Consider the following 18,763-nt stretch of genomic DNA (forward strand, 5'->3'; position numbering starts at 1 on the left):
TGACCACTTGAGGAATTACAGTGGCAGCAGTTTGTCTAAGTTCTGACATGAAAGACAGCGTCAGCTAGAACTTTGTTAGGAATTTTCATAGAGGCTTCTCCTGTAACTGACCCCTTCAATGAAGACAAAACGGTTTTCAAAACATTTTTACTCTATTACAAACAAGAAAAATTAAAATATTTAAACCAAGTAAATCTTCAACCAACTGAGAAAGAGCAGAAAAAAAAAATCACAAAAAACAGTTACAAACCACTCCTCCTACAGACCCATTACATCTGTTCTCTGTTTCCATAATTCCTTAATTTCAATTAATTGTGTCACATGAAATTCTACAATGCCTTCTACTCTCACATAGTTTCTCTTTCTATGATTGTATGCCAGCTAGAGTTCACCCATCTCCACCTTTCTCCATTCTGAGACTCCGTTTCTTTACTTGCTTCTCCTACAAGTTCTGAAGACGTGCACTCCTCAGCAATCTCAGCTGAGAGAGGGGAGTCATGTCCTTTGCAAACTTGAGACAAGTCTCCTCTTTTTTAAAGGAATGTAATCACATACGTATGTACATAATTTTGATGTCATCTCTTTGACAGTCTAGAAAGACACACTGGTGAAAATGATATTCGCAGAAGACAACAGAAATTCGATTAAAACTTTAGACTGGGGGTGTTCCCCAAATCTGGAAGTATCTGATATTCTTTTCAGTGGATAGAAAGACTGTGATTCTTTTTAATCAGAGATGAAAGGAACAGTTTCATTTCCTCTACTTTCAAGTTTAAAGGGTCCACTTACCTTTCAACACCCCCAGTTCTCCATCTCTGTGTCCCGTGACCTCTTGGTCATTGAACGACTGAAAAAAGGATCAACTGGAGCTGGGACACCGAGCTCACAGCACTCTATTTTGTTGACTACATGGACCTAGTGCTCATACATGGACCTGATCCAGCTGAAATCAACAGAAGGCTTTTCATGGACTTCAAAGGTTTTTGAAGCATAAAGCCTCATAAGGCTCAGCTGTGGGAAAGATCAAAAAATTAAGATTCTTGGTGTAAACTCCTAGGCAAGTCCTTTTTGAGTGCAAGGCTTACCTTTGCTAGGCACCAGCTCCTAAATATCAGTACAGATGCGTCTGTCTTCTGTAAGATGCACCTGATACTCGATCATTATTCCTATTTTCAATCTTTAAAAATATGGTTGCTAAACTACAGCACTTTCCTTTTTCTGTTTACAGAAGTTGGCTATGTACTCAAATTCAGCTAGTCAGAGAGAGCAAAAATTCACACAGAATGGCCAGTGGAGATGTAGATCAGCTTGTGAATAACAATATCCCTATCAGTAAACACAAATTCAGCACTCAATCTTAAGTCGTCGCCCTTTACAAAATGAAAAACTGATGAGCATTTGTAAAATCAGTCTGCTTTTCAAGCTGTCTCAGAAATGTAATGTTTTGGAGTTTTTTTAATTATACAACACTTAAATCAAATACATTCAAATTAAGTTCAGAGCACTAGTTAATCACAGGGACAACCCATATTCAGACAACAAATAATGCTTTAATAATAGTTTTAATATGAACACTACCCATCTGAAAAACCTTTTGCTCTGTATTAAGTGGCTATATCTTTCGATGGAAAAAGATTTACATTTTAGAACAGAGAGCGTTTTTCTTTCAGAAGTTTTCTAATGCTTTTCAAAAAAGCATCTCCTCCCTCTCACCAACATGAGTATGACATTTAAACTATTCTTTGTCAGTATTTTCTATACATAAAACATCTACTTTAAAACCAATTAGTAATTCCTGTTGGGTTTATTGCACCTGATATCCAGCACATTTACCAAATTAACAGCAATTGTAATTTTATGAACACAAGCATAAAGAAATCTTTTTCTTAATATGTAAGAACACACAAATAAATGTGAGAAAAATATCTTGGCAGCTCCTGTTGTTCAGTACAATTGTTCACCATTTGCTTACATTTTCATACAGTTCAGCTGATTTGCATTTAGATTTGCACTTGAGACACAGACAAGTATTTTAATTTAGGAAAGCAATGAGCAAGTCTGAGTCATCAAAACCACTAGAAACCAATGACCAGGTGGTGTAAACCCCTGCACTCATATCAACTGTGCGAGTGCTCAGTGAGGCCAAAGAGATTTGGGTCTGGCTATGAGAAAGTTAATGCAACTCGCACTGAAATCAGGGAGGTTCATACTAGACCAGGTTACAACAGCAAAGACCCGCTATGGCTCAATTACACAACATGGTGAACAATTCAGCTGTTTTCTCTAGATGCAACTATTATTATTCAAAACAAACCTTTCATTTTCACAGGTTTTACATAAGATTGTTAGATCTGTGCACCCTTTGTTCACGACTACAGATCTTGATAATAAGAGCACACCAAATGCCGGAATTATTATCCAGATCATATGCCATATGAACATTAAAAACAGGAGAATGATTGGGACTTTTAACAAGTTTGGTGAAAAACAAAGTAATGACAAATGCTACAATTTGTCTGTGGAAATAAATTAATAGCAGTGTGCCTTACAAGACATATGAAAGTCAGAATTATTTAACACAAGGCCTATTTTTGGAAAGGAGATGAGTACTGAAACGGCAACAAAAGCAGATGGCACACATCTTCACATTTAGAAAAGGTTGTGAACATGTCCCAAGAGAACTAAGCAAACTCAGTGCCTGGGCAGCCTGTCCACTGGAACTGAAACATTCTGGGAATGACACACTACATATCTACCATATCTCATTACAAAAGTATCACATATCCTTCCAAAAGATTTAATGAAAAACAATTTACAGTTTCAGAATTATTCAAGACAGTTACAACAAATGGTTTCTTCACAACTTCCAGCTTCTCTACAGACGAGCACAGAGAAGACACATGCACCCTAGACTCTTGGCCTGGCCACCCCTTTCCCAGCTGGGACCTATTGCAGATCCCTGCAGGTGCAGTCACTTTAGAGTCACAGGCAATTTGAAGGCAGATGTTTTGGCATTTAGACAACTATAGCTTCCTGACTTGTAGGTGAAATCTGGTATTGCTTATCTAGAGGTAATCACTTGCACATTATTTGCTTGCAGATATAAAATCTAGGAACCTTTTATTACTTACTTAAAAGAATTGCCTGGTTTTCTTCAAAAACTTCAGTTGTCCTGAAAGGCAACAGTCCTTCTACAACAGTAAAAACAACCTCCTACCACCATATAGTTATCAGTCATTCAGTACAACAAACTTTTAAGGCTTTACTCTTCCCTTTTACAGCTGCTAAACACTATGCAACATATGGCTCTATTAGCTTAAAACAATATTTTTCCATACTTTCAAAAACAATTTTGAATGAGCCTTGGCTCATCTAGCTTAGTACTAATTCCCAAGTACTAAATCATAGTATATTACTATTAGATTTAAACTAAATCACATTTACAAGAGGAGATTTCTCTCTAATTTCCTTCCATATATCACAAAACTGGCTTACCACTTGAGGGGTGTCTATGTTGTATCACAATTTTCAGTTACAATTCATCCACTTCACAAATAAGTCAACATGAACACAGACCCCCAGTGTGACCAAGGTCATCCACAGTGTTCACTGTATGTTTCTAACCAGTGCCCATTTTAAACATGAGGCTGTTCAAGCAGCAATCACAACTCTGGATCACACAACATGTACACATCTCCATGTAGCTGGACTCTACCCCTGATGAATAAAGAAACGTATTTGCTAAGATTCAGTTTACTACTGAAGATTATCCGCTCAAAAAATTTTAAAACTATAGTGAGATGTACCAATATCTAAAAGGATGGGAAAAAAAAATTTAAGCATTAGCATTTTGGTTTTAATGCACTGACAATCATAAATGGTAATATATGAACTCATGTAAGAAACTTTGAATCATGAAAATTAATTTAGAAGTGAGTAACCGTTTTTAGCAGGCATTACATCTTTAAAATGTAGCCAATCCTGTTCTCTGTTCTAGTCTCTCCTGCACACCTGCAGTGCTAAGTCCAGTACTGGGCTCCCCACTACATGGAAAGGGATGGTAATTTCTCCCACATGAGAAGAGGCTAGGAGAACTGGAATCATTTAGTCTGGAACAGAAAAGCCTCAATGGCTTCTCATCAATGTTTGTAAGTACCTAATGGGAGAGAGCAAAGACAGTGAAGCCAGACTCCTCTCAGTGAAACCCAGTAACAGGATAAGAGGCAATGGCCAAATTTGAAACATGGGAAACATCACCTGAACATGAGAAAACACCATTTTTTATTCCTGTGAGGGTAGTTAAATACTAGAACGAGTTGCCAGGAGGTGCTGTTCAGCCTCAGCTACTGTTAGCCTGTGAGCCTGTAAGCTCTCCAGTGACTCCACACCACAAACACATGCAATTCTACTGGCAACTACCCCAAATTCTTAGGGTATGTTCTATCACCCTCTCAGCTTTTGATCCAGTAAACAAGACTGACCACTGCCCTGTCTTAAGTAAATTATCAAGTTGCACAGATTACACAGGAAGACACTTGAGCTTGAGACATCTATAACAGATACCAGCTAAGACAAAGATCAACAAGTTCACAGGTCAAAGTGAGCAGTTTGCTCTCCATAACATTTTTAGCCTAAGTAGTTACAGTGATGTTCAATCTCTTATTCACAAAGAAAATTCTAATCATGCCAGTTTTAAAACATGGCTCAGATGGCTGGCAATAGAGATTAAAATCCAAATTGTTTTTTCACTCAACTTGGAAACAAAACACTAAAGGTCACTGCCATGCCTGTTACCTCAAAACAAAACGAATTCATCCACAACTAATATCACAAATGGGAAAGGTGACACCCACAGATGGAAATGCAAGGAGTTCAGTTTCACTCCAATAAAACAGGCAGGTTTTGCAGAAAAGCCCTAGCAAAATCTGAGCATTCAGACCTCTTGTCCAGCTGCTGTATGAAGTTCCTGTTTATATCCATACCCTTTTCAGGAAAACAAAAACTTGTGCAGTAACCGACCTCATCTTCACGGGCTTTACCTACTGTACTAAATTACTGTAAAACTAGATTCACAAAAAAACCTGTGAATACATCAAATTGAAGTTTGTACCTTTCTCCTGGAGATCAATTGAAACACTGAGCAAGAAACTGCCTTAATAAGAAAATGTTGAGGGAAAGAATATAGGCAATGACATCACTGTACAACTTCTGTCCCTAAAACAGTATGCCTTTCTCCACACTGGATTCACAGTCTTGACGTTTCTTAAGGAGCCAGACATGTTAGTCCTTCCTCTCACTCCAAACTAGAGGAGGAATTGCCCTTCCCATTTTGTAAGGTCACCATACCAGCACCTAGGCACGCTCTTTTAGCCAAACGCACACAACACTATGATACAGGACTTCAATGTTCAAATCTACACCTCCTCTTCCTAAGCAGGCCATCTGATGGTCATGCTCTTGCTTACTGGAAGAACATTCTTGCCATAGTCCCCTGTTCAGGTGCCTTAGAGAGAATTTTGTCAGAAAAAGAAGCACAGCACTAGGAACTCTGCTTTATCAAGGAAGTGACCCAAGAGCATGGAGAGGTTCCAGTGAATGCTCCAATCACTCCCTCATACACGTTTTGCAACAGTCACAGTAAAACTCTAGTGTCAACACCCAAAATGGCTTAAAAAAAGTCCTCTGAACATAGGGCTAGAGAGGTGAGTTCTCTTTGCCCTTACTCATTCTAATCAATGGACGCTTCATTTGGTGCTGTCCGGAGGCCTAAGTTACACAGTTGGGATAAAAATGCTTTCTCTCATCTGCAAATCTTCAGAGCAAGCTAAAGCCCACCATTGAACAGATTCTAAATACAACAGGTATGTTGGAGTCCCTTCATTTAGACATTAAACATAATTCTCTACTGTGGATGAGCATGTAATTAAGTTTTTATATAAAAGAAGAATCCACTATGATCCCTTCTGCGACATTTTTCTGTTTGATTGCTTGGGATGAAATGACTTTGTGCTAGCATGCTCAGTGTGAAAGTTCATGGCCTGGAGATAGGCCACAGATATAAAACACACATTTCATTGTGTTTGAGACCCATGTGGTTCATAACAATCTCATGTATCCTTTGGTATAACCTCTCATGGAACTTACCAACATTATCACAACTTGAAAACTCCCCTGGCCATGGGAATTTCATAGGAATAAGCAGGCGTCCTTCAACAAACATTCTGAAGATAAAAGGTTTTTGATTTAGGTGACTGATTTGTCTTCTGGCCCATATCATAGGTCTACATGGAAACAAATATTTATTACTTGAGCTATGCTTCAGTTACAGTAATTTCCTACTGACGATGTATATTTAAAATAAGCTTAGAAATACTTCCCAAGTGTAAATTAACAAATAGGGTTTTTTAGAAAGAATACCTCTCCTGAAAAATTAAAAAAAAAGGACAGTAAAGAAAATGGATGAAAATTCTCCATAGGGGGGAGAATGAATTAAAATCCCTTGTGATCATCTGGAAGTTGGAAAAATACTAGTCGCCATTCAAACAAGAGCCAGAAGGTATAGAATTAACACAGATTTCCTATTCATATTAACTCCTTCTCATTAAAAAGTTGTTACTGATGTGATTTTAGCCATAAATTATGTGAAAATCAGTCTGTCTCTGTGAAGTTTTGGGGACATCATCTCTTGCAAAGCATCCAGCTGCTGTCTCCCTAACCCCCACCACTGAGGCTGTATCTAAAGCACAGCTGAGAAATGAGTGGGTCAGTCTTCTTTCAATTCTTGCCTAACTGGGAGACACTAGAGTTCTTTCCTGCTCTGACTGGGAAGAGCTACTGTTTAGTTTGCTTCAGAGGCTGAATCAGATTACAAGATAAGTGAGTATCTGAAATGAAAAGAACTACAGAAGTTGCTGCCAGTTGAGATGAAAAGGGGAGGGGAATGGCTAGAAGGAGGGAGAAAGGAATGGAAGGAACATTTAGTTCTTTAGCCCGCACAGAATAATCTGGCCCAAACCTGCACATCCTACAGTCCACTGTGTCTTATCAGCCTCCTGTGAGAACACTGGATGTTGGATGTACTTTTAAACTCTCCTCCTTTTCCTCATTATAAGACAATGGAGAGCTTAACTTTTATAAACGAGAGCACTTTATCTTCCAAACATTACAGTCGTTTCATCTCTAACAGGAGTTTAATCCCTAGTAATTAAGATAAATTACCACGTGCTTTAGCAGGTTGGGGTTAAAACGCTGAGATTTTCAAATGATTACAAAAAACCAGCCCGTTATCAAGTCCTAACTGAGTAATTCCCTATTTATTTCACTCTCGCTAATTAAAACGTAATCACGATTATTTGGCAGTGTGCATTCTGTCAGCAGTTTTACGTTGAAAAAGAAATCTTGCCAAGAAAACACACAAAAAAAGAAAAAAAAAAAAAAAGCCTTTCACTATGAATTGGTCTGATCTAAACTGCCTCTTTAGCCACTGAAACTGTAAAACAAGTAAGTTACAACCGCTTGACAAGGCAATAAAAATACTAACCGCTCTCCGGAATAATGAACTATATTAATGGCTATCCATCCTCCTTTCAGGCCATCCCGGGATGCGCGGACCACGCTGACAGCGAGCGCTCTGCCACCCCTGGCCGAGCCCCGCGGAGCAGCGGCCAGGGCAGGGCAGGCGCTCCTGCACCCGGCTCGGGTCGCAAGCCCGGTCTATTCAACCCAAACCCGCTCAATTCAACCCAAACCCGGCTGCAGGCACCCAACCAACTTCCCGCTGCCCTTACAACGGACACAGTCAGCTCTCCTTTAACATTCCTTTTTTTTTCTTTAAGTGCTTTATCCTTAAATACCTGTGAGACCTGCCTTTGGTGCCAACACCTTTGCCCCGGACGCAACTCCACCCAAAGCGTTTTCCCGGGCGTTCCCGGTTTCTCACCGAGCGCTCCGCGGAGATGTGTCACCCCGAAGGGCTCCCTTCGCACCGAGCTGGCCAGCCCTCTCCCAAGGGTGCTGGGGCTCTGCAGGGGGAAAAGGGCTTGCAGCTCGGAAGGGTTTCCAGCATTTCGATTAATGCGACTAGGTTTAATATTTGCGCAGTGAAGAACAGGTGGGGAAAGGAAAAGGGAAAGGTGCGCGTGTAACTAGAAGAGGGGAAAGGACGGGCAGACACCCGCTGCTCTTGCACTAGCTCCGCACGGCTTCTAGCTTTCATTTTAAGCTTCCCACCTCTCCCGCCACTTCAGTTCCATTTCTCCCCACTTTATCCCGATTTGTCCACTCCCGTTAGCCAAAGATGTGTCTCTCTGTCCCAGAATGGAAAAGGAAAAACAAAAGCGTTATCCCCCTCTCACCTTCCAGGAGGTCAAAACCAAGTATTACACGTTCATGATTATCTCTCTTAAAAAACAGGCTCCAACTTTCCCACCGGGCTGGGGAAGGGAACCACCTGCGGGCGGATGGCGGAGCCCCGCGGGATCGCTGCCGCACCACCCGGCAGGACGAGCGCACCCCGGCCGGGGAGCACCGTGTGGCGCCCGTCCCGTCGCCTCGGACACCACCGGGGGCAGCGGCCGGGAGCGCCGGGCACCTGCGAGGAGCCAGGGCCGAGCGTGCCAGGAGCCCCGCGCCCCGCCAGGCGGGGAGCCCGGCCGGCACCCACAGGCACGGACGGGGCTGGGCGCTGCCGCGGGGCCGTGCCCACCTGTCCGGCGCCCCGGGGTGCCGGCCACCCCTGGGAGTGCGGCCACCCAAGTTAGCCAAGAGACGCCCCGGCCGCCCTTTCTGTCCCCAGCCCGCGCCCCGGGGAACACCGGCTCTCGGGACGGCAGTAGAGGGGCTCCCTGCACCGTGCCATGCCCCTACCTGGAAATGCTTGAAGAAGGCGGAGATGCGGGTGATCTGGAGGCTCAGGCACCTGGAGGTGCATCTTGCGGCGGCGAAAGCCTCCTCCTGCCTTCGGGCGGCGGCGGCCCCCGGCCCGTCGGGGCTGCCGCAGGCGGCCGTCACCCAGAGGAGCAGGGCGAGGGACACGCCGGGCGCCCTCCGCACCATCGCTCTGCGGGAGAGGGCAGAGGGACGGCCGGGCGGCGCGGGGGGCTGCAGGCGCCGGGCTACGCTCGCTCCCGCTCGGCGGGCTGGTGCCGGGCTGCGCCGGGGACGGACACCTCCGCGCCGCAGAAACTACACAAGAAAGTTCAATCATTCAACTCCCCTCACCCCCGTCCTCCCTCCCGCCCGCCCCGGCCCACAGCCCTCCCCCGCCGGCAGCGGGCGGGCCCATGCTGGCAGCGGCCGCGCCATTGGCTGCGCCGAGCGCCGGCGGCGGCGGGCGGGCCCCGTGCCCGCGGGCAGGCCGGGGCGGGCCGGCGGAGGGACCGAGCCTGCCCCGCACGCCGCCACCTGCGGGGCACCGGGCCGCCGCCGAGCCGCACTCCGTGTCCGTGTCCGTGTCCGTGTCCGTGTCCGTGTCCGTGTCCGTGTCCCTGTCCCTGTCCCTGTCCCTGTCCCTGTCCCTGTCCCTGTCCCTACACACAGGACGGCTCCGTGGGGATGGCTGGGCGCCAGGGCCGCTGGCGACCAGTCTTAACACCCTGGTTAAGTCTTTTTTATTTCTTCTGTTAAAGATCGATTTTAAAACAGGGCGGGGAAGCAAGAACGCAAGGGAAATCACTTTTTAAAACTCGATGTTTCTTACAGAGTGGCACTGCAGTGAGCGCTTGTCCCAAGGTGAAACACATCCAAGCTCCTCTGAAGAGTTATTTAAGAATGAAAATCCACAAGTCATTAGTCGAAATATCTCTGTGTAATAGCTGCAAAGATTAAAACAGCACCTTGAGCAGTAAAATGGCCCCCATACAGTAAATACCAGCCTGACATGCGGAGCTGTGCCGCAGTATGTAGCACAGAGGTTACCTAGCGCATTCCTCTCCCTGCGCTCCCCGCACGGACTCCTCCCGGCGCAAGTATGTGCTGCTAGAAAGAGCGAGTGGATCATTTCTCACCGGGGCCTTGGACTGAGCCTCCCGAGCTCAAAAATCCCACGGTTGTGTGAGCTGAAATGAGTAACTTTTAGGCCATTTCAGAAGTTAATACTAAGTCAGTTACTACTGAAAGTAGTGTGGTTATCAAACCCTGTATTAAAAAGACTTTGGGAGTCATCTTCACTGGAACAAGTTCTAGTATAAGATAAGTGTTCACTAGAAAAGTAATCTAAAATCTCATAAAAGTCAGCAAGATCTTCAACCATTCTGGCTGGTACTAATTTTACATGGCTATAATTCTTCTATGAATGTTCTTATATATATACAAATGTGAAATAAAAACATATTCCCCAATATTATTATTCTCACCAGACTATATGCATACACCTTTTGTTGCACTCATATACTAGAAATCAAAAGTAAAAAAAAGTCTGCTACATCCCAACTAGGAAATCACTTGTTAAATTCTACCATTAGATTCTAGCTAAAGTTTTACTATCTTACCACAAAATTAAGGCACAGATGAAGAATATAGTCCTTGTCACAAGTATTGCTAACATTTAATTTGGATGTTACTTTGCAGCTTATGGTCTGTCTCTCTTGTCAGACGTCAGAAATGTTCACTTGAGAAAAGCCAGAAGGCCAGAGTCAGTCCTGCCAGGGTTACCAAATGGAGATGACAATTTGTGCCCTTGGATGCTTGACGGAGCGCAGCTGCCAAAAGGCAAGGTCACCTGCCACGTCCTGGCACAGAAGTTTCCCTGCTGTTTGCACTGCTTACCATACTTTGCTGGCTATTTTGGAAATGCCCTGGTTAATCAAGGAAGACCATGTCAGCTACACCTCCTGAAGCCTTCCTCATTTTTGCAGCTGGAATGGTTACCTTTCCTTTTGTAGTGAGCAGAGATCATAAGGGGTTCACAAATGCTTTTCCTAATTCTGACTGATATCTCACCACTGGTTACTTTGCCTGATCCAACATCTCTATACTTACAAATTAAAAACAGCACGACAGAACAACACAGAAATAAATCCACACTCTTAGCAATGTTATGACAAAGAGTGGTGACTCCATTCAGGCCTCAGTATTAAGTTTAGGACTTCCCAGTTCATAGCTGAAAATCTTTTAAATAGTTTTTCTTAAGCCTTGACTAAAACTTTTGCAACTTTTTGCCTTGAGTCATGAAAAGAAAATTGCTTTGCTGATTCATAGTGTTTACAGGTACATTGAATGCATTGAACTTTTACCACAGATAATAAGAACTGCCTGAAAAAATATGTAACTTTCTGTAAATCGGATGCAAATCTAGAAAGGCCAGAAAATTCAGTTGATATATCCCCTGCATGTTAGTAGTAATGCCTTTTGTGTCATATATCATAAACTCCAGCTTTGGGTAAAAGGGTATAAATCTTGTTTCTTTCGTTTTATAAAGTCTAGTAGCAAAGGGCATAGAGCCCTTAATGATTAAAAAGTTAGTGAATACACAGTTTACTCAGTGCCTTTTGTTTGAAAGTTCATGGTTACAGAGATCATCAGTGTAGTCACTAAATTCCTTCACATTAAGGGCTGACTTGGTTAGCACACAAAAGACTGGCTGTTCACTTCCAGTAAAACTGTAGTCACACAGGTCCTTCCCCTATGAGGAGATTATGAAACAGGCTTGGTAGCTCAAGAATTTAGTAGGTAATTAAAACCTACTAAAGTATCTGTCTACTAAAGACCAAAAGTGTAGATATGCAAGTTTGAAAATGTACTCATTTTAAAGATGTTAATAATTTGGCTACAGAATAAAGAAATTTGGAAATAATTTATGTATACATTTCAACCAACCTGTAAATATAATTATGGTCTTTAACCAGATAAATAGACATATGGATACATTTGTATGTTTTGCTCACTCTTTTTTTGTCAATAAATTACATTAAATAGTCTTTTTGTATTAGAAGTAGTAGAATTAGTGCTAAAACATTCATGTGAGTACAGAGTATTATTTTTGTGCTAAAAATATCTGCATTATTTTCCTGCTTGTGCTTCAGAAGAGGCAGATAATGTACAAATGAGAGTTTTTTGCAAACCAGGGGCTGTTTTTTCACAGGAGACAGCGCCACATGCTGGCATTGCGAGGCGAGAGCCACCGGGCATTGTGCCGGTTTAGTTCTGGTTAATGACTTGGGTTTAATCGATTCTGAGTTAAGATACCTTAATCTTAAAGAATTGCTTCTTACTCTAGAGGGAACTGCCAAGATCAGGCTCTCATTTCAGGCAAAAAATAAAAGAGATATTTTTAACGTTAAAAGTATTTATTGTTTTCATACAGACCACTGTATTCTAACCCACGGATTTAGTTTACTGTATTGAATCATTCTAACCTGCCATTTATTACTGAATTATCTTTACCTTTAACTACATTATATCAAAAATGATCGTAACTCTGGGTACAACATAATCCCCCAAATCCTGTTCAGGAACGCAGCATGCAGGGGTGGCTCTCCAAAGTCCTTGTGCACTAACGCAGGCAGTATGGGGAATAAAGACCGGGATCCGTCTGCAGCTGCAGGGCCACGATCCTGTCAGGATCATGGAGACGTGGTGGGATGGCTCCCACGACTGAAGTGTTGCAATGGAAGAATATATGCCTTTTGTGAAGGACAGGGTGAGGAGGGGGAGTTGTCCATTATGTGAGAGGGCAGTTGGAGTGTGTGGAGCTCAGTGAGAAGATGGACAAGAAGGGAGCTGAGCACATAAGGGTAAGGATTAAAGAGAAGACAGGTAAAGCGGATGTTTATAGCAGGTGTCTGCCATAGGCCACCTCACTAGGAAAAACAAGTGGATGAGACCCTGTACAGCCAGATGGAAGCAACCCCAAGTTCTCAGGCCCTGGTCTTTGAGAAAGGTTTCAACCATCCCAACAGTGACTGGCGGGGCAAGACAGCAAGGCATAAGCAATCCAGGTGCCTAGAGTTGATGTTGATAACTCCCTCCTCTGAGAGATAGAGGAGACAACAAGAACTAGTGATCTACTGGACTGCTTACAACATGGAGGGGCTTGTTGGGATGTGAAGGTCAAGGACAGTCATGGTGGCAGAGACCATGAGATGGTGGAGTTCAAAATCCTGAGGGCAGGGAGTAGAGGAAAACTGAGTCCAAAACCCAGGACTTCAGCAGAGAAGACTTTGCCCTCTTCAAAGATCTGTTTGGAAGAATCCTATGAGGTAAAGTCTTAGAGGGAAGAGAGACTCAAGAAAGTAATTTAATACTTAAGGATCACCTTTGCCAAGAACAGTCCATTCCAATGACCAGAAAGGAAGGCAAAAATGCCAGGAGAACTCTGTGAATGAACAAGGAGATCTTGGCAGTACTCAGACACAGAATGGGAACATACAGAGTGGAAGCAAGGACCAGTAAGTGGGAAGAATACAGAAACATTTAGAATCCAGGAATCAAGCTAAAGCTCAAATGGAACTGAATTTGCCCAGAGATTTCAAGAACAAGGAAGGCTTCTATAAGTACATGGGAGACAAACGTAAGACTAAGGAAAATATGGGACCATTGCCTAACGAGACAGGAGACTTGATTAAACTGAATGTTTTCTTTGCCTCAGACCTTATTATCATCACAAGCCTTCAAGAATGCCATTTCCAAAGAGCAGGATGAAGCTTGAAGCAAGAAAGATGTAGCCCTGTCAGAAGAGGATCGGGTCAGTGAACAAAAGTAAACTGGACATGAGAAGGTCCGTGGGCCCTGACAGAATGCACCCACAAATGTTGAGAGAGCTGGTATATATCATTGTGAGGCCATTCCTGGTAATCTTTGATCACCCACTGGGAGAAATGCTCAAAGCCAGGAGAAAAGCAAGTGTGACTTCTATTTTCAGAAAGAGGAAGAAGCACAACCCAGGGAACCGCAGGCCAAGCAGTTTCACTTTGATCCCTGGGAAGGTGATGGAGCAATTAATCCAGAAATACATTTTCCAGCACACTTCCTTAATTCTTAACATCTTCTTTAATGACCTGGCTGGTGGAGCAGAGTGTACCCTCAAGAAGTTTTATGATGATACAAAAGAGAGAGGAGTGGCTGATATACCAGTGAATTGTGCTGCCATCCAGAGAAACTTCCACAGGCTGGAAAAGTAGGCTGTCAGGAACTTCATGAAGTTCAACAAGGGGAAGTAGAAACTCCTGTACCTGGGGAGGAACAGCTCCATGCACAGATATAAATGCTGAGGACCATCCATCAAGAAAGCAGCTTGATAGGAGAAGTCCTGGGGGTTCTGGTGGAGTTGAATATGAGCCAGCAAAATGCCCTGGCAGAAAATAAAAGGGTGAAAGATATTCTTATCTGCATAGGGTAAAGTATTGCAAGCAAGTCCAGAGTGGTCATCCTTTTCTTCTCCTAAGCACAAGAGAGAGAAGGACATAATGGAGAGCGTCCAGTAAGGGCCCTGAAGATGCTGAAGAAACTGGAGCATCTCTCCTATAAGGAAAGGCAGAGACAGCTGTTTGGGCTATAGAAGAGAAGGCTGAGGGGAGATTTCCTTAAGGCATATAAAATCCAAAGGAAGGCTGGTTCTTTTCATTGGTGTCCAGTGACAGGACCAGAGGCAATGGACACCAATTGAAACTGAGGAAGGTTCCATGTGAACATCAGGAAACACTTTTCTTTTTGTGTGAGGGTAATCAAATACTGATGCAGGTTACCCAGAGAGGTTGTGATGTCTTCATCCTTGAAGATACTCCAAGGATTTCTGGACCTGGTCCTGGTCAACTGGCTCTAAGTGTCCCTGCTTGGGCAGGAGAGTTGGACCAGATGACTTCCAGGTGACCTTTCAACCTCAACCAGTCTGTGATTTGAACAGTACAATAATTGAACAAACAAGTGTATTTTCAATTGCACTTCCCAAATGGAAAAGAAATTTAAATAAAAATGTTCACATTAAATGCTTGCCTTTAAAACTAGTTGCTTGCCTTGGTCTTCACTGAAGCCTGCAGGAACTTTTTATAGAAGTACTTGTTTAATGCAGAAGTACAACTGTGTTTGAATTATATGGGTTTTTTGAATATCAGTGGTCTGTTTGTTTTGTTAATGAATTCATGGCCAGAGATTAAAGAGATTTTTACATGTCTCACTTACAGTGGATGTTTATTCCACTAATTCAGGATATACACAAGGAATATATATATATATATATATATATATTTACAAAAGATATATAATAATCTAGTTGTAATATTAGGTATATTTTTAACTGTATTAACTGTACTTATAGGCTTAATAAAATGTTGAGAGGTGCTCAGGTCACCTATGATTTCTTGATTGTTTTCTTGCTAGCAACAGTTCACCAAAGAAATTGTAACAAGTAGAACTGTGCTAGACACCAGTCCTATTCTTCTGAGCTTTGAAATCAGCCTATGTCTCCTATAGTTTTCTGCTGCTCAAGGGAAAATTGGAAATTACCATGGAAAATTACGGAGTTTTGAAAGATGCTTCCACAAAACTATTTCTTTCTGCAAGTAAAACAATGGAAGCCAGAACAGACATTGAAAGGATTAATTTGTGTCAGAAATTATGCCATCTGAGGACAAATGCTCATGACTGTGAATGGGAGCATCAGAAATACTTTCTTATGGCTTTGAACATTCCCTCAATGTTTGAATACAACTCCATTCCTTTGGTAAGGACTGCATAGTAACTCTTTTTTCCCCATGGGTTCTTATGGGTGGTCTATATCATTCCTTCCTCATGTGATTCCTGAAGTTAATGACTTTCTCCAATTCCTTTTGAAAAACTAAATTTTGCATAGTTCTAGGTCAAGCCTGTGAGTAAATTCCAGAAATCCATCTCTTGTATCCTAAAGTTCATATTCTTCATTCAGAGATTTAGTCCTTATAATAATACTTTCTCATGGCAGCAATTCAATAGGAATTTTCTGTATCACCATTTTCTCTTGAACAAGGGAAATCAGTAACAGATAGTAAGACTATTAGTAGTGTAGTGTCAGTCACAGGAAGGCAGGAAGAAGTGATGATTCACTGTTCCAAATAATCTCATCATTTGTCTATAAAGCAAGAGAAAATAGATGTCTATCCAAAGATTTTTGAGGAAACATAAGAAACCAATCAGGTAATTTTGAATATGTGATAAGTCTCATATTGCATGTCTGAGAAACACAAGAGCAGTGAGGTCTGTTCAGGAGTTTCAAGCAAAATGATGAGATAATTTTAGTGAGATTTTTCCCAGGCGTAAGAACCATAACAGAAAGCATAAAGATGCTTATTTTAAAATTTAGGAAATTAAGAATAACTGCTGACATCATCAATTGTCTGTAAGAAGGATTGAGTTTTTCAGTGTTGAACTACAACTTAATGTTCTGTGTCCTCATGCAGTGCAGAAGAGAAGCAAATTCAGAAATACAGAGACAAGATGACTAAAACAGGAGGTTTGGAAAGCACCTTTTGCTCTGCTGTTGGCAAATAAATATTTGCTACTATAGTAAGAGCAGAGAAAAGAAGTCACAATGCTTAGAATGGAAAATGATAGTAGTTTAGCTGCATGGAGGAATACAGGACTGAATATTAGAGATATTATGCCAAAGAATTCAGATTTAGACAAACTTGAATTTCCAAGATGTGAGGATCAATGCCTTAGACTCAAAGATGCTGCTCAAGTGATGATCCTGAATAAGGTTTCATCCATAACACTAAAGAAAGAAGACTTAATGAGATGAATTAGGAAAATGTTGCACTTGAGACACCCACAAAGGTCAGAGGCAAGCCATGCTATTAGTTGAATGAACATACTTATTTCCTCCCAGGGACTCTCATCTTCTTCAGGGTCACACAGAATAGGGCAAAGCCAACACTTCACTCATTCCAAATCTGTCTTCAACTAGTTTGAAAAATATGTTTTCCAATAAAAATGTATCTTACTGCCATGTTCTCAGTGACGCTGGCATGTCACTTCAGTGATTTGATCTGATTTCGAACAGTCCGCAGTTCTTCATCTTGACTTACCTTCCTTCTGATTGCACTGGAGCACATTTTTAAACAGGCACCCCTCTTTATATCAGGAGAGAAGATAATGTAAAAAGCAACCTATCTTTAGGGATTTTTTTTTCTGTAGTCATCTTAAATTAAGAATGTATGCCTTATTCCTAGTCTGACTGAGGTATTTATTAATGTTCAGACATTGAAGTTTTTTCCACCTTTTGGATAGGTGAAGATTTCCTTTCACACTGAAATGCACCTGAAGATAGGTCAAGATGTACCTGAAGCTAAATCTGGGTTATAATGGAGGTTTCCCTGCAGACCACGATTAACTTCTTTTATAAATGAGCCAAACTGAAACTTCTTTGTGAAGTGTTACTGCATTGCAGATTCTGTAAATCTGTTTTTTTTCAGACTTTTCAACTTTGAAGTGTATACCTAAAGATTGGACATGTGATTCTAGTAATGGAGTCAATAATACCATACAGATGAAATATGATATCTATAATCTGTCTTACTTTTCTTCAACTTATATAGTCAAGAGCTACATTAGTCTTAGTCACTGTATTTTACTGGGAGGTCATGCTCAGTTGGTTACTCACCAGACCCCAAAGGCTTTCAAAGACAAAGGCTTTCCAAGAAACATTTGTGTCTGTGACTGTGACCTACTTTCTCTGTTCCTAGATGCACAATCTTGCATATGGCAGCATTAAAATGCATGATGTTTAAAAATGAATTCAGATTACTGAGTGATTCAGAATTCTGTATATATATTATTTATCACTTGAGTCAATAATCATGTCACATGGAAACTTTTTAAAAATTGATTTTATTACATGTTTCTAACAGCAATACACAAACTAAATAACACTGAGTCGAGAACAGACAACACTAAACTCATTAATTTATGATTTTTAATTTACAATTAGTTTTGGAGAGACTAGAATTCTAACGGTTTTTTTCTAGTCTACATAACACAAATGTTTTACACTGATTGTTGCTGAATGTCAAATTTTAGTTAGAAAGTCACATAATATGACAAGTGACATGTTTTTGACATTGCTTTAGCCAATCAGATTTGTAATCACCTAAAAAGACAATATCAGATTTACTTTTTACATATATATGAAAATTGTTTCCATGCATTTATCAATTTAATCTGCTGCCATACTTGCTATTATTGCTTTTGCCAAGGAGAGGGAGACCTATCAAGGTGAAAACCCCCTTGGGCTTGAATTCCACCAATGGATGTGTGTGGGGTCTGAACAATTGTAATGATTCTTTTTAATTAGCCTCAGTCCTAAGCAACCACCCAGCCTATTAAACAACACGAATCAGTTCTCAACTCACATCAATGTATAATTGTAATATCATTCATACTTTAGGATTTATTTGCAAATTATTTAAGAAAACATCATGCCAGATACCAGAACTGAAACATAATTAATTGATCCTTTTCAAACATACCTAGCTAATAATTATGAAGTCCTAATATTCCTATTCAATGTCTACAGTAAAATTTTTTGAACACAAATAGTTAAAAAGTAAGGCATGATATATAAAAACACTCTGTGTTCCCTTGAATTAAGAGGAAACCTTTTGATGTGCTGGAGAGGTTGTTCTTGGTATACTCTGTCCTTCAACTTAAAATAACACCAAAAGTAAAAGAATGAAAAATGACAATAATTAAGAAGCTGATCCTTCAAATTTGTTTTTTATGGATTTTCCTGCTCTGTGTTGCAAATGTTAAGATTTTAAATACAGAATAATTCAGGCTGTTCATAGTCTTTTCTTCA

The 18,763-nt window shown here is 41.4% G+C and overlaps 1 protein-coding gene across 1 annotated transcript in view; it reads right to left on the bottom strand.

Annotated features, from left to right (window-relative positions):
• The window catches only part of ANOS1 (anosmin 1), a 134,059-nt gene extending 124,830 nt beyond the window's left edge, over positions 1-9,229 (bottom strand). The window contains exon 1 of the mRNA XM_063392812.1: positions 8,866-9,229. Within this exon, the coding sequence (XP_063248882.1) occupies positions 8,866-9,054 (189 nt within the window). The 5' untranslated portion in view covers positions 9,055-9,229. The remainder of the gene's footprint in view (positions 1-8,865) is intronic.
• Between the last annotated feature and the right edge of the window lie 9,534 nt (positions 9,230-18,763).

Source organism: Prinia subflava, chromosome 3 (assembly GCF_021018805.1).
Source record: "Prinia subflava isolate CZ2003 ecotype Zambia chromosome 3, Cam_Psub_1.2, whole genome shotgun sequence".
NCBI classification, from domain to species: Eukaryota; Metazoa; Chordata; class Aves; order Passeriformes; family Cisticolidae; genus Prinia; species Prinia subflava.